This window comes from Pimephales promelas, chromosome 11 (genome assembly GCF_988280905.1).
Source record: "Pimephales promelas chromosome 11, fPimPro1.hap1.1, whole genome shotgun sequence".
Lineage (NCBI taxonomy): Eukaryota > Metazoa > Chordata > Actinopteri > Cypriniformes > Leuciscidae > Pimephales > Pimephales promelas.
Window position 1 is genome coordinate 26,838,029 of NC_142779.1, and position 15,361 is coordinate 26,853,389.

Below are 15,361 nucleotides of genomic sequence, written 5' to 3' on the forward strand. Positions count from 1 at the left end.
GTCAAACAAACTAAAGAATCTTATAATTCAAAAGAAAAAAGCTTTTAGAAATCAGGATGAAACAGCGAGAAGGGACTCACAGAGGCAGATTAAACGACAAATACAGCTGGATAAGTATAGCTATAAACAAAAGATAGAGGCCACTCTGGCATCTGGTAATCCTAGAGAGGCATGGCAAGGAATTAAAATTATGACCAATGTTCCACACAAGGGCAGGGGAAATTCTCCACTGGTTTTGCAGAGTGATGAACCTGATCTGGCAAACCAGCTAAATACATTCTTTTGTCGTTTCGAGAGGGGAAATAGTATGGAAGCAACCACTGGGTTACCCCTTCCACTCCCTTGTCTCCCTCTCTCATCTAACTTCACCATCAAGGAATCAGAAGTCCTTCAGCTTTTTAGGAAATGTAATTCTCGGAAAAGCTCAGGACCAGACAACATATGTGGAAGGGTCATAAAACATTGTGCTGAACAGCTAGCACCAGTGTTCACTGACCTTTTTAGATCTTCTTTTAACCTTCACAAGGTCCCAACACTATGGAAAACATCCATAATTATACCAGTGCCAAAAACTCAGCGACCCACTGGACCAAATGACTATCGACCAATTGCACTAACGTCGCTGGTCATGAAGTGCTTCGAGCAGTTAGTAAAGAGGTACATTGTATCTGAAACTCAGCATCTCTTGGACCCCTTGCAATTCGCCTATCAGGCCTCCAGGGGAGTTGAAGATGCCATTGGGACACTATTGCACTTATTGCACACTCACCTTGAGAAACCAAAGACCCACGCTAAGATTTTATTTGTGGACTTTTCCTCGGCCTTTAATACTATCCAGCCCAGTATTTTGGCGGATAGACTGGCCTCAGAATTTTCACTTGAACCTGGCTTGATTCTTTGGATTGTTGATTTTCTTAGTTGTAGAATCCAGCAGGTCAGGACAGGAACTTCTCTCTCGGTCAAGATGTCTACTTGCACAGGCTCTCCTCAGGGATGTGTTTTATCTCCTTTATTGTTTATTTTATATACGAATTCTTGTACCAGCACTTTACCAAACAGGCACCTTATTAAGTATGCAGACGATACTGCTTTGTTGAGTCTACTGTATGATGATGAGGAGGATCATGGGCCAGTTCTTGACTATTTCTTAAATTGGTGTGAAAAGTCAAGCCTCCTTCTAAACACCACAAAAACAAAAGAAATGTCCATTGATTTTAGAATGACACAATCATCAAATTTAACTTTTATTAACGGGGAGGCTATACAATCGGTTACAAATTATAAATATCTTGGCATAGTGATTGACCATAAGCTTAAATGGGATCTGTGGTCTGACCTCATCAGTACTAAGACTCAACAAAGAATGTACTTTTTAAAGAAATTGTCATCTTTTAATGTTCACAACAAAATGCTTCAGATGTTTTATTCTTCTTTTATTGAAAGTGTGTTGTAGTAGCGTCAGCACGTGATACAGTTGCCTTGGCTACAACACCCACAGGGCACGAGCAAAACACTGTGTATCTGGTAATCTCCCGCTTTATATTAACAAACTGTCAACACGGGCTTTTGCGATGCACAGAGAGACGCTGCGCTGCCTATGACCTTGAACGTGAGTTGAGCGTACATTTGCACTACGTGCCTGTCTTTTTAGCAAAAAAGATATCTTTCACTAAATATCTACAGTGGCGTAGGGCGAGGGCGTGAGGTGCTTGATAGCAAACTTTGACGCGTTCGACCCGAGTTCGAATCCGGCTTTTGCCTTTTACTCTCTCTTCTCATCTGGTGTTTTCTCCAAAATAAAAGCTCAAGGGTTTATTTCTTGCAAGTGAAGAAATTAGGACAAAACTATTGTAATTTTCCTATACAATAGTGTAAGTAAAATGTACTTTTGAAATATTCATTTTCATTTATACAGCAGCCTACATTTATAGACTAGGCCTATATGGATTTTACGTAATAGGAATAATTATATAAATCGTTATTAAATTATTATAATAATCGTTTGGCATCCTAAAAGAGACTGAGACTTTATATCATAAAAGATGTTTGATCCCTCTTTAATGTCCAGGTACAAGTCAAGGCTTTTGCTTTGTTGAATGTCACAGTTCATGATTTGAAGCCGGTTAAAACTCTTAATTTTGAGCTCTCAAAGTGCACCAGATTGATGCATTTAACCTTAAAATGTACAAAATTTTCTTCCGGGGGAGCATGCCCCCGAACCCCCCTAGAAGGACAGAGGTCTCAATATAGTTTTACTAAATCATATGGGAAAGAACAATAATTTAGGAACTTAGTAATATCAGTAAAACTGTTAGCCTAATGCCAAATTAAAATTGGACAAACTATACATTGTGTGTGTCCCCCCCCCCCCCCCAAAAAAAAAAAAAATCACTCCAAGCAAAACTCAAAAGTTGGCAACCCTGTTTTCTGCTTTTCTCAGTCTAGAAAGCTCCAAATTAAAAAAAAAGTGACCCTTTAACTCACCTCAGCCTCAAATAGTTTGGCTCCAAAAAATGACCACTTCCGGGCCACTGTCAGGTAGATTCGTATGCACTCTGATGAACTCCGGCCCCTCAGAGATGCCCAGCGGGTAGAGAGTTTCTGGAGCAACTGCCTGAGAATGCATGCATTTCAGTTGGTAAGCCAAAGAAATTCTTTATGCTCATATAGGAGTTTGTTTCACTGGAGGCATAAATACCTCATTTGTTCCTCAGTGGAGGTGTGTCTGTAATGCTTCGGGTAGAAACGCTCTAGAACCTGTTTGAGGGTCTGGTTAGACTTAGTATGTGCAGCTCCTGAACCACTTGGACTAGAAAATGGGCGCTCAAAGTCCCCAAACTCCACCTGCATGACACAAAACCCATTAGGTTTACGTACTTACATTAAGGGCATAGGACATTAAGGTTTTTTTAGGAACATTAAGATGTTTTGGATTATGGCATTATTTCAGTGAAAATTAAGGACATTTTCTCCCCAAATTCTCATTAACGCAATATGTTAAGACATATTTTTAGTAACTGCCATTTATCCTCCATTAACAAATTACTATAATACAATATTTACTTAAATGAGCATGAATTTAAAGCAGTAAAACAAATACTACTGTGTATAAATACAAAAAAAAATTAAATATTTTTTTGACATGTTACAGTAATGACACTGATTATTAAATAATAAAAATAATCATAAAATAATATAAAAATACACAAAAAAATGTATGGTACCTAAAATATAGCACATTTTCTTTAGAGGACCTGTGATATTTTGGATAGAAATTTCACCATGCCATCATGATTTGTTGTTGCTGCTTTTCAAAATAAATATAGGAAAATAAATAAATCTCAAATTGTCACAGACTAGAAGGACACAGATGGATGAGTGTAAACCAGGTTTATTGACACAGGTGATATGGTAGACAGCAGGTGAGTAGATAATGGATAAAGTCCAGTAATAGATCGGGAAACAGTCTGATGATGTATATCTTATCTTGAGCAGGACTGGAAGATGGAGAGCTGAGGCAGCGGACAGATGAGCAGCGGAAGACCGGGGACCAGGAGCGGATGAGGAGCAGACAGGACGAAAGTAAGCGGGTAAGTATTTCTCAAAGCCAGGTAGTAGAGTAGCGGGAGTCTGTAGCCGATGTGTCGACGAGACCAGACGGTGAGTGACTGTGAGGAGTGAGTTTATAAAGGGAGGATGATTGGGACGGTGATTGATGCGGGCAGGTGACGGTGATTAGAAGGCTGGGGAGCTGGAACGAGTGGGCGGAGTGAAGGTGTCTGGTGCTGACGCAGATGGATCCGTGACAGTACCCCCCCCCCACGGCCAGCTCCAGCTGGCGGACGGGACCGACGACGGGGACGACCACGGCCCCGGGGCGCTGGACGATCTGGGTGGGTGGTGTGAAAGTCCTGGAGTAATGAGGGGTCCAGAATGTCCTCCCGGTTGACCCAACATCTCTCCTCAGCACCGAATCCCTCCCAGTCCACGAGATATTCCAAGCGGCCGCCCCGTCGTCGGGAGTCGAGGATCTCATGGACTCGATAGATGTTATCGTCTTCGGGATCTGCAGGAGGAGGGGGCACCTCCGCAGCACCAGACCCTGGGGAAGAAGGAGAGAGAGGGTTAGTGTAGGGCTTCAGCAGGGAGACGTGGAAGGTGGGTGCGATGCGGTAGTGAGCGGGGAGGACCAGCCGGTAGGTGACGGGGTTGATCTGCCTCTGTATCGCGAAAGGTCCGATGTATCTGGGACTCAGCTTCCGACAGGGCTGTCGGAGACGGATGTCCCGGGTGGAGAGCCAGACCAGTTGTCCGGGAAGGTAGTGAGGGGTGTCGGCGCGGCGCAGGTTGGCCTGGTTCTGGTGTCTCCGAACAGCTCGCTGGAGGTGAGTATGAGCTGAGTCCCAGACTCTCTCGCTCGTCTGGAACCAATGGTGGACTGCTGGGACGTCTGATGGTTCTCCTGACCAGGGGAAGAGTGGAGGTTGGTAGCCGAGTATGCACTGGAATGGGGTGAGTCCGGTGGTGGTTTGTCGGAGAGAGTTCTGTGCATACTCGGCCCAGGGCAGGTAACGACTCCAACAGTCCTGATGATCGTGGCAGTATGACCGCAGGTATCTCCCTATCTCCTGGATCTTCCGCTCAGTCTGGCCGTTTGACTGGGGATGATAACCCGAAGTGAGGCTGACGGTCACTCCCAGAAGGTTGAAGAAAGCCCTCCAGACACGGGAGATGAATTGGGGTCCTCGATCGGAGACAACGTCCTCTGGGATGCCGAAGTTCCGGAAAATGTGCTGGAACAGCGCCTCCGCTGTTTCAAGGGCTGTAGGTAGGCCAGGAAGGGGGATTAGCTTGCACGCTTTAGAGAAGCGGTCTACTACTACTAGGATGCAGGTGTGATTGTCAGACACGGGCAGGTCAGTGACGAAGTCCACTCCGAGGTGGGACCAGGGTCGAGTGGGTATGGGAAGAGGGACCAGTTTGCCTTCTGGGAGATGACGGGGAACTTTGGCCATGGCACAGACTGAGCATCCTTTGACGAACCGGGAGACATCCTGGGCCATACCCGGCCACCAGTAGCGCTGTTGGACGAGCGAGAGAGTGGACTGGCTGCCTGGGTGTCCAGAGCCCGGAGAGGAGTGAACTGAGTCCATGAGGGACAGGCGTAAACGAGTTGGGACATAGACCCGTCCCTCAGGACCTCCCGGCGGAGCAGGTTCAAGCTGTGTGGCTTCGGCGATGTGATCATCCATGCTCCACTGAATGGGGCTGACCACCACGGCTGGAGGGAGAATGGTTTCGGACTCAAACGGAGGGACCCCGGGTTGGAACTGAGCGTCTGAGAGCGTCTGCTTTCACATTCTTATCTCCGGGGCGGTAGGTGACTGAGAAATTGAAGCGTGTGAAGAACAGGGCCCAACGGGCTTGACGGGGATTGAGTCTCTTGGCCTCTCGGAGGTACTCAAGGTTACGGTGGTCCGTGATCACTGTAAAAGGGTGTTGGGCTCCCTCCAGCCAGTGCCGCCATTCCTCCAGCGCGAGTTTGATGGCCAGTAACTCCCGGTTGCCGATGTCATAATTCTGCTCCGCCGGGGACAGTTTCTTGGAGTAGAAGGCGCATGGGTGGAGTTGAGGTGGGTTCCCCTGCCGCTGAGAGAGGACCGCTCCTACCCCCGAGATGGAGGCATCCACTTCGACGAGGAACGGTAGGGCCGGGTCCGGAAGGGCCAGGGTAGGAGCGGAGCTGAAGGCGGACTTAAGGTCTTGAAAGGCGCGGGTGGCTTGGTCGTTCCAGGATAGAGACTTGGCCCCACTCTTGAGAAGGTCGGTGAGGGAAGAGCTGATGGGACTGAAGTTCTGGATGAACCGGCGGTAGAAATTGGCAAACCCCAGGAAGCGTTGAAGCTCCTTACGGGTGGTGGGTTGTGGCCAGTGGAGTACCGCTTCCACCTTCCTCTGGTCCATGGTGATTCCGTGGGGAGTGATGATGTAACCGAGGAATTGGATGGTGCTTTGGTGGAATTCGCATTTCTCCAGTTTGAGATAGAGGTGATAATCTCGGAGCCGGGTGAGTACTGTTTGAACGTGATGGATATGAGAGGTCAGGTCGGGGGAGTAGATGAGGATATCGTCGATGTAAATGATGACAAACTGGTTGAGGAGATCGCGGAATATCTCATTCATGAAACCTTGGAAGATGGCGGGTGAGTTGGACAATCCGAAGGGCATCACGAGATATTCGTAGTGCCCCGCGGGGGTGATGAAGGCGGTCTTCCACTCATCTCCTTCCCGGACGCGGATGAGGTTGTAGGCACTACGAAGATCTAGCTTGGTGTAAATGGATGCCCCTCGGAGTTGTTCCAGGGCGGCTGGGACCAGAGGAAGAGGATAGCGGAATTTGACAGTAGCTTGATTGAGGGTACGGTAGTCGATGCAGGGGCGCAAGCCTCCATCCTTTTTCCCCACGAAGAAGAAGCTCGAAGCGGCAGGGGACACAGATGGTCGGATGAATCCGTGGTCGAGAGCCTCCTGGATATACTCCCCCATGGCCTTCTGTTCCGGGATGGACAGAGGGTAGATCTTACCTCGCGGTAGGACCGCCCCGGGCAGCAGATCGATCGCGCAGTCCCATGGCCGATGTGGAGGTAGGGTGGTCGCTTGGTGTTTATCGAAGACATCCTGGAACGCCCGGTAGGGAGAGGGGATCTCGGGAGGATGTCCCACAGGTGGGCTTTCCACGGAGGTGGTGGAGAGGGGAACGATCGGAGTGGTGGCACGAACGGAGGTCCTCGTCACAGATGGCAGGCAGTGATGGAAGCAGTCCTTACCCCACCGTAGAATCTCGCCGGTGGACCATTGGACATGCGGGGAGTGGGTCTCCAACCAGGGGCGTCCCAGGATGATCTCGGCCGTGGAGCCCTCCAGCACCAGGAAAGATATCTCCTCCTTATGAAGCCAGCCGATCTCCAGCCCCAGGTCGGGATTCCGATGTCCGACCCGGCCGCGCCCCAGAGGTTGACCGAGGATGGTCTGTACTTGCAGTTTGTGAGGGATGGATCGTTGCCTGGTTTGCAGCCGGTTTAAGGTGGACAGTGCGATGAAATTGGCCGCTGATCCGGAGTCGATCAGCGCCTGAACTGAAAGGGAACGGTTCAGATAAGTGATAGTGGCCGCAGTACATTTCAAGGGGGAAATGGGTAGTGGTAGGTGGACTGTACTCACAGCGGGTCGGGGTGGACGAATGGGGCAGGAGGCGAGCAGGTGGCCGGAGGCTCCACAGTACAAGCACAGACCGCTGGTGATGCGCCGATTTCTCTCGGACACTGGCAGTCGCGAGGTACCAATGTCCATCGGCTCTGGTGCTGGAGGACTGTGATGACGGGACGCTGGACGAGGAGGTGGGAGTGCAGGGCTGTCGAGCTGGCATGCAGTGCGGCGCTGATCGATGCGAATGGATCGCTGGATGATGCTCTCTATTCCCACGGTGTCATCATAAATCGCGAGCTGAAGACGGATGTCTGAATTCAAGCCATGACGGTATGCGGTGATGAGCGCGCTCTCGTTCCAACCGAGAGTGGCGGCGAGGGTGCGGAACTGCAGGGCATAGGAGGCGACTGACGATCTCCCTTGCCGCAACCGGTACAGCTGGTCTTGCACCGAGATGGAATGTGCCGACTGCGAGAATACCTCGATGAAATGACCGGAGAAAGCAGCAAACGTCCGAGTAACTGGACCTCGATCTTTCCACAGGGCATGAGCCCAATTGAGCGCTCGACCTCGCAGGAGTGAGATGAAGAAGGCGACCTTAGATCGTTCGGTGGGGAAGGCGGATGGATTCATCTCCATGTAGAGCTCGCACTGCAGGAGGAAGCCGCTGCACTCCTCCTCCTCGCCAGAGAAGGGCGCTGGTTGGGCCATGGGACTGACAGAGGCAGATGGGGAAGAAGTGGTGACGGTGGCCGTGGAGAGTGCTGGAGCGCTAGTCCGGGGAATGGTAGGAGAGGGTGGGGTCGGTGTAGCGCTGGTGCTCGGGGTAGGTTGCAGCATGTTGTTGGTCTGGTCTTCTGTCACAGACTAGAAGGACACAGATGGATGAGTGTAAACCAGGTTTATTGACACAGGTGATATGGTAGACAGCAGGTGAGTAGATAATGGATAAAGTCCAGTAATAGATCGGGAAACAGTCTGATGATGTATATCTTATCTTGAGCAGGACTGGAAGATGGAGAGCTGAGGCAGCGGACAGATGAGCAGCGGAAGACCGGGGACCAGGAGCGGATGAGGAGCAGACAGGACGAAAGTAAGCGGGTAAGTATTTCTCAAAGCCAGGTAGTAGAGTAGCGGGAGTCTGTAGCCGATGTGTCGACGAGACCAGACGGTGAGTGACTGTGAGGAGTGAGTTTATAAAGGGAGGATGATTGGGACGGTGATTGATGTGGGCAGGTGACGGTGATTAGAAGGCTGGGGAGCTGGAACGAGTGGGCGGAGTGAAGGTGTCTGGTGCTGACGCAGATGGATCCGTGACACAAATATAGGAATCTATTGATTAAATATTAATTATATGTTTGAAACTATGACATTCTAAACAAAAAGTTAAATAATAATTCATTAATTTGTTATGCATCACGTTAAAAAGATTTATATAATTTTGACAAAGATTACAAAAATTCAAGTTTTTTTGTGGGCTTTGATTAAAGGGTTAGTTCACCCAAAAATGAAAATTCTGTCAGTATTTACTCACCCTCATGTTGTTCCAACCCCGTAAGACCTTCGTTCATCTTCAGAACACAAATTAAGATATTTAAGATATTAAGATCGCTCCTACATACAGTCCGTAGGCTTCTTGAGGGACTGGCTCTTGCTGTCCCCAAAAAGTCATTAAAGACATCGTTAAAATAGTCCAAGTGACTACAGGGGTTCAATCTTAAGTTTATCAAATGACGAGAACACTTCTGTGCGCAAAAAAACAACAAAAATAACGACTTTATTTCAACTATTCACTTCCTTCTCCATGGGCCTGTAGTCAGTTAACGTAGTGTGATTGCGTAGAGCTACGTCACACGTAGGCTCACTATTGGCCGACGCTGGTCATGTGTGTGATGCGTGTGACGTACAATAACAGAAGCTTACGCTATTAAACTAGTAACCTGACTCGCGCAGAGGGAGAAATAAACGAATAGTTGAAATAAAGTCGTTATTTTTGTTGTTTTTTTGCACACAAAAGTGTTCTCGTCGTTTGATAAACTTAAGATTGAGCCCCTGTAGTCACTTGGACTATTTTAACGATGTCTTTAATGACTTTTCGGGGACAGCAAGAGCCAGTCCCTCAAGAAGCCTACGGACTGTATGCAGGAGCGATCTTAATATCTTAAATATCTTAATTTGTGTTCCGAAGATGAACGAAGGTCTTACGGGGTTGGAACAACATGAGGGTGAGTAAATACTGACAGAATTTTCATTTTTTGGGTGAACTAACCCTTTAATTGTAATGAATTAAAATTATCAGTAGCCAAAACTGAGCTAATTGTCTTTACAGATGCATCCACAGAGTCATTTTCTGCATTTGAATTTGCTGAAGTCGGTTTGGCCGCCGTGCATTTTGGAGAGAGGGTGTGGGGTTGAAGAAATGTAGTGGGCTGTTTAATTCATTGATAAAAAGTGGGATGAAATACAGTATGACCTGGACATGTTCTTGACAGGTTTGTAAAATTTTCCAGTAATATAATAGTACCTGAGCAAGCAGGGCGGCCATCTCTAAAGCAAGCTCTTTGTTGACAGGGAAGTGACCAGCTGTAATCTCCTCATTTGTTTGGTATGCCAGAAGCAACCGCTCTCTCTCTGTCTCTCCTCTCATCTGCTGGGAGAAGTACAACCTACAAGGAACAAACACAAATTGCAGGCTGTTGGATGTAGGCTTGTTGATGATCTTCTGTTTTAGAATCTGGGGCGGGATTCACAAAACATTCTTAAGAATACAATTCTTCTTAACTGCCATTTTCTAACTTAAGAAAAAAAGATAAGAATATTTTGCATTCCCAAACCTTTTCTTAAAAAGGTTATTATCTTTTTTCTTAAGATTATTCTTAAGACAACATTTAAGAAGCTTTCATATTCCTGAAAAGAATGTTCTTAAAATCATCGTAAATAACTTCTTAAAGTTAGGATAACCTCCAACCTGTCTTAAATCTCCAAAGACAAGATGTTTAATGAATTATTTGAGTTGAATAGTTAACAAATTCATTCCTTCAGTGAGCTTATTGTTTCTGCCCTAAATTATTACATTGTTTAAATTAATATTTTTTTTGCTAACTGTGATTTGTACATACATTTCTGAAATTCATAACTAAGACTTAAACTTAAACTGAAGCATTACAACATAACACTAGCTACATATAATACATATTACTAGTGTCAGGAATGTGGGCAAGTGTCACAGATCAATCATTAAACATTGGTCACTGGAGTGGTTGTGTATACATAATGCATTCACTCTAGCTAGAACTAGTGAGGCAGCACACACACATTCACTCTATGGTACATTCAAATCACACCGCTGAGTGATTAAATCCCATCAAGCCATTTGCATCGAAAATAGTCTGAGCGCTTATTACGATAACTACAGAATCTGCAGGCAGCGCAAAAAGATGGGATTTGAGGTGTTTTTCATTCAGCGAGTCTTCAGCAATACCTGCCTTTCAATCAAATAACACCAAAGCCTTTCATTTTCTTCTTAGTGCAATTCTTGAAATTCTTAAAATGTTCTCAAATATTTTCTTAAGGAACATTCTTACGAACGTCTTAGAATTTATATTAAGAATTTTCTTGAATCCGACCTCTGTACTCTACCTGTTCTTGTAAGTGAGTTTCACCGTCCTGGCATTCTCAGATTTGCCTGTGTGCTGCTCCTTCGAGGCCTGCTCCCATTTTGCAATAATGTCACAGATCTGAGGACGCAACATATTGCTTTGATTAAAGATGGCTGCAAAGTACAATAATTCACTGTCCAGTAGGGAGTGTGTGTGTGTGTGTGTCTGACCTTCAGGTTTGCCTGAAGACAGTGCTCCAGGTCTTTGCCAGTGGGGTCATCAGAATAAAGGCTGAAACCGGACTGACCAGTTTTCCTCATGCCTGTGTCCTGGTTCAGCCGACTCTGAAACTCCTCCACTGTGGATGAAGCATCAAAACCAACAACCTGCCATACAAAGACAGACTGTTAGCTTAGACTGTTAGACAAGATGGTGAATTACCAATAGTTTGTATGTCATTTTTAAAGACACAGTTCTTACAAAAATAAAACTTTCCACATTATTTATTCACCTCCATGATGTTCTAAACTGATATTTTTGTTCCGTGGAATATAAAAATAGTTCCCAGACTTTTGGCAAATGAATTTCCATGACTTTTTCTTCTTTTTAGATAAGAATAAGAATAAGACTTTTTCTTATTCTGAGGGTTATTTTTATTTAATCATTATGTGGTGTGGATCAGTAAGGTTTTAAATACTTAATAAAGCTAAGAAAATAATACTTATTCAGCAAGGATGTAATAAATAAAGCAAAAATGATGGTAAAAAATAAAAACATGTATAATCTTATAAAAGGTTTACATTTCAATAAATGCTGTTATTTGAAATTTCTATTGATCAAAGGAATCCTGAAACAAATGTTTCAGTTTCCAAAAAAAGCAACTATTTTCAACATTGATAATAATAAGAAATGTTTCTTGAGCACCAAATCGGTATATTAGAATAATTTCTGAAGGATCATGTGACACTGAAGACTGAAGTAATGATGCTGAAAACATTTTTTTTTTGAATAATAATTAAAATTGAATAGTTTAATATATTGTACTAATATTTTACAATATTACATTTATTTATTTATTTATTTTTTTATTAAATAAATGCCTTGGTGGGCATAAGATATTATTTCAAAAACCCTTTTTTTACCCTAAAATTTTGAACTGTAGTCTATCAGTAATTTTAAGGAAGTATCTCTGACAAGTCCTCCACACAAGAACAAGAAAAAAACTAGAAAAAATAAATATATTCTCTAAAAGTGAATTACATTAAATTAAATAAAAAATCCCTGAAATTTTCAAGTTTTACTTCCCCATGGGAATGCTTTCTGAAGAATTTTCATGCAGCTTTTTTCTATACAGTCATGCACTTGAAAAACAACTTGCATGTTTTGCATTCTTTGGATATCAAACACAATATGTTGTTAAAGTCATGCATTAAAGCTACAGAAACACCACACGATGATTCATAGAGACCGTGTCAAGATCCAGAATGCACAATAAACAGTTTTAAATCATCCACATGTCTCTTGCTCTCTATTCCAAGTTTTCTAAAAGAAATTCTCAGATGGCTTAGGATATAACGCACACATAAATGCTAAAACAACTTTCATAATACTTGTATGACTTTTTGGTCATTTTTGGTCATTCATATTGAAATGAGCTGCATGAAGATTTAAAAGAACATCAAGATGAGTAAATAATGACAGATCAATGTTACTTTCTTGATGAACTGTTCCTTTATCATAAAGTATTGTAGAAATGTGTGGACCTGGTAGGTATTGTTAAGGAAGTGTACTGGCACGCTGAAGGGCAAAGAGTGGTGGTAAGGGTTCCTGAGTAAGATTGATAAGATCTCCATACGTGAAGATCGGGCTTGCCGATCCCCTTTTTGCTGCGTCCGCTCCAGTGAACGTTGGCAATAAATTGCATACTTTCCCACCTCCGTCCTGGGAACAATTCAGAAATTGAACAACAGTCAAATTAAGTGAGTGGAGTGTGCTACATGGAATAGTGTGATAATTGATCTGATTTACCTTGAATCTCCATATCTTTTGAGATGAACTTGCAAATACCAAAGAGTGGGGTGTGTAGGCAGGAAAAGACCGACACACAGAGCCAGAAACTGCCACCCCTGTGTTAGAGAAAATTTAAACAAGTCATGGACATCCTCATAAATCACTCCCAAGTTTGGCATAAAACACAAAACAAAGCCAAGCACCCCTCCTAGTGGTGTGTGTTCGCATCACAAGCATGTGATTTTCTTACCTGCAGGGTTCCAGGCCCTCCGTGTGGTTGCCTCTTCTGTGTCTGTTTGATAAGCTGGCAGTAGATCTCGTTTTGCAGCTCTGGGTGGGTGAGACACACTTGTAGAGCACACTGGGCAAGAGTCACGTGATAATCTATGGCTGGAGTATCAATGGCCACATTAATGAAGAGCTGACATGTCTGTAAAGAGGAGAAAAAATAGTGTTTTTTCCTGTGTTTTGGGGCTATGCTCCCCAAATGTGTAATGGATGAACACACACCTTAAATAGCTTGATGGCTTCAGTTTGTAGAGCCTGTGAAGGCAGGGTGGTGAGTGGAGAAGACAGTCCTTCCTTCGTGAAACACAGCATTGGGTGTCTCCAGAGAGGAGACCCTGAGAAGGAATCGGACAAACATGGGCATTAAACTGTTTTTATACAGCAACCATTTAAAAGGTCAGCACAAGGTCAAAATGAACAACTTGAGAATAAAGCAAATTTATGACATATTGTTTGCCATGGTTACATTCCTCTCATTTAGGGATGTTAACCACCACACAAATGCTTGGGGCCCATGATTTCACTGCATCTTTTATTTAATACAGATAATAAATTCAATCTGACTATATAATAATAATTATTTTCATTATTAAGGTTAGGACAACAGTAAAATTACAACATTAATATGTGTAGCTGCCTTAATTTCTTTGCTTTCAAGTGCAAAACTACAGAGGTTTTATTTTAGCATAAAACCTTTTCATTTGTTTACAACAGATTTATGAGAGCTTATCGTTGTTAGAAAGATAGTTGATGTGGATTGCATTTTCAAATGCAGGTTATAAGCGACCCAAATTCACTTGCCGAGATGGAGTTTGCAGGAAGCAGCATTTACTGTGAACCAAGTTACTCCAAAACATTGAAAATACCGGCTCATGAGCAGTAAGCCTTATAAATATGGAAAAATTACATCTCCGTCTTCAAATCCAAACTTTGCTGGAGACCCTAAAAAAAAGCCAATTTGCTAGACTAACATGGTGGAAAATACTATACCAGTTTTAAACATCCGGCCCTGGAAGATGGATCTAATATTCTGGGATTTGATTCCCATAGCTTATTTTTCAAGAGGCTGATTTTACAAGGAGGCATGTCTTCTCCTTCTACTGCATGTCTCTGATGTAGGACACTCCATCACAGTGAAACATATGTAATGAATAACACGATCATCCAAAATTAATCTGTTAGTTTCTTACCTGGGTCTCCCTGCATGTTGAGAAGTTTACCAACCAGCTTCTCAAACTCAGTTCCCACCTGCCCCACTGTAGTGCCTGCTGCCACAGACAGATGGTAAAACCAGGCTGTCTACAGGAGAGGAACACATAAAAGCAACAATTTGATCATAAACTATCCAAATGTTTAGGATTATCTTTGAATTTTCTTTGCCGTAATGATATTAGATCCCTTGTGAAAAAGAAGTACACTTACTAAAGCATACTTTTAAAAAGAGCACTTATTATGAAAATAACATACTTTAAAATAATATATTTAAGAGAGAACTAAATTAAATGTTTTTGGGCAGTTAACATTTATTTACAATGAAATAAAAACATTAGTTTTTAACAAATTAGTTGAAATCAAGAGTGTTTTTTGACCTACTTAAGTAGTATTAGTACATCTTTATAATTTCAATAGTTAGGAGTACAAGCACAAAAGGCGTGATTAAATATATACAGTATGTTGTCCATTTAAAATGAAGAGACAATAATTTGTATCATTATAATAATAAAATAATAAAATAAACACGTGTTAAACTGCAAGCATATGTTAGATGGCAACACAAAAAATTATAAAAAAGAAAAGGGCCTTGATATAATTGCTTCAGATAAATAAGGTTTTGAGCTCCAAACTGTTAGGGTTACGTTCTATTCTGTTTTGGTTTAGTTTTAAGTGTTCCTAGTTCTTGTATTTATTTCCTGTCTTATTAAGTTGACCAAGACTGTGACCAAAATAACCCCCTATACCCTTAAATAGTGCACCATTTTTGACCGATGTACACTCAATGGCTATATTATGCACTTTGAGGGCTGTGCTGAATTAATTCCCACATCTGACCAGAAGAAGGTGCCTGCAGCTGAAATCCATTTTCCAAACCGCTGGTCCAGTGTGGGTACAGTAATAAAATAGATGTATAAATAATTGAATATTAAATAGTTTAATTAAGGTTTATACTGTGCATGCTAGTTTCAATGACAGAGCAAAAGATAAATCTTTTTCTTTTTTCTGTAGCTGCCAGTTTGCAAAGTTTCAAATGTTTATTAAAC

At 43.4% G+C, this 15,361-nt stretch overlaps 1 protein-coding gene across 1 annotated transcript in view; it reads right to left on the reverse strand.

The window, feature by feature from the left end:
- Positions 1–15,361, reverse strand: part of plekhh2 (pleckstrin homology domain containing, family H (with MyTH4 domain) member 2) — a 52,444-nt gene that overhangs the window by 4,892 nt on the left and 32,191 nt on the right. Inside the window, exons 18-27 of the mRNA XM_039653347.2 lie at positions 14,294–14,402; positions 13,326–13,438; positions 13,066–13,245; positions 12,834–12,931; positions 12,569–12,746; positions 11,036–11,191; positions 10,846–10,943; positions 9,731–9,872; positions 2,699–2,844; positions 2,485–2,614 (exon numbers count right to left, since the gene is read on the reverse strand). Of these exons, the coding sequence (XP_039509281.2) occupies positions 2,485–2,614; positions 2,699–2,844; positions 9,731–9,872; positions 10,846–10,943; positions 11,036–11,191; positions 12,569–12,746; positions 12,834–12,931; positions 13,066–13,245; positions 13,326–13,438; positions 14,294–14,402 (1,350 nt within the window). The remainder of the gene's footprint in view (positions 1–2,484; positions 2,615–2,698; positions 2,845–9,730; positions 9,873–10,845; positions 10,944–11,035; positions 11,192–12,568; positions 12,747–12,833; positions 12,932–13,065; positions 13,246–13,325; positions 13,439–14,293; positions 14,403–15,361) is intronic.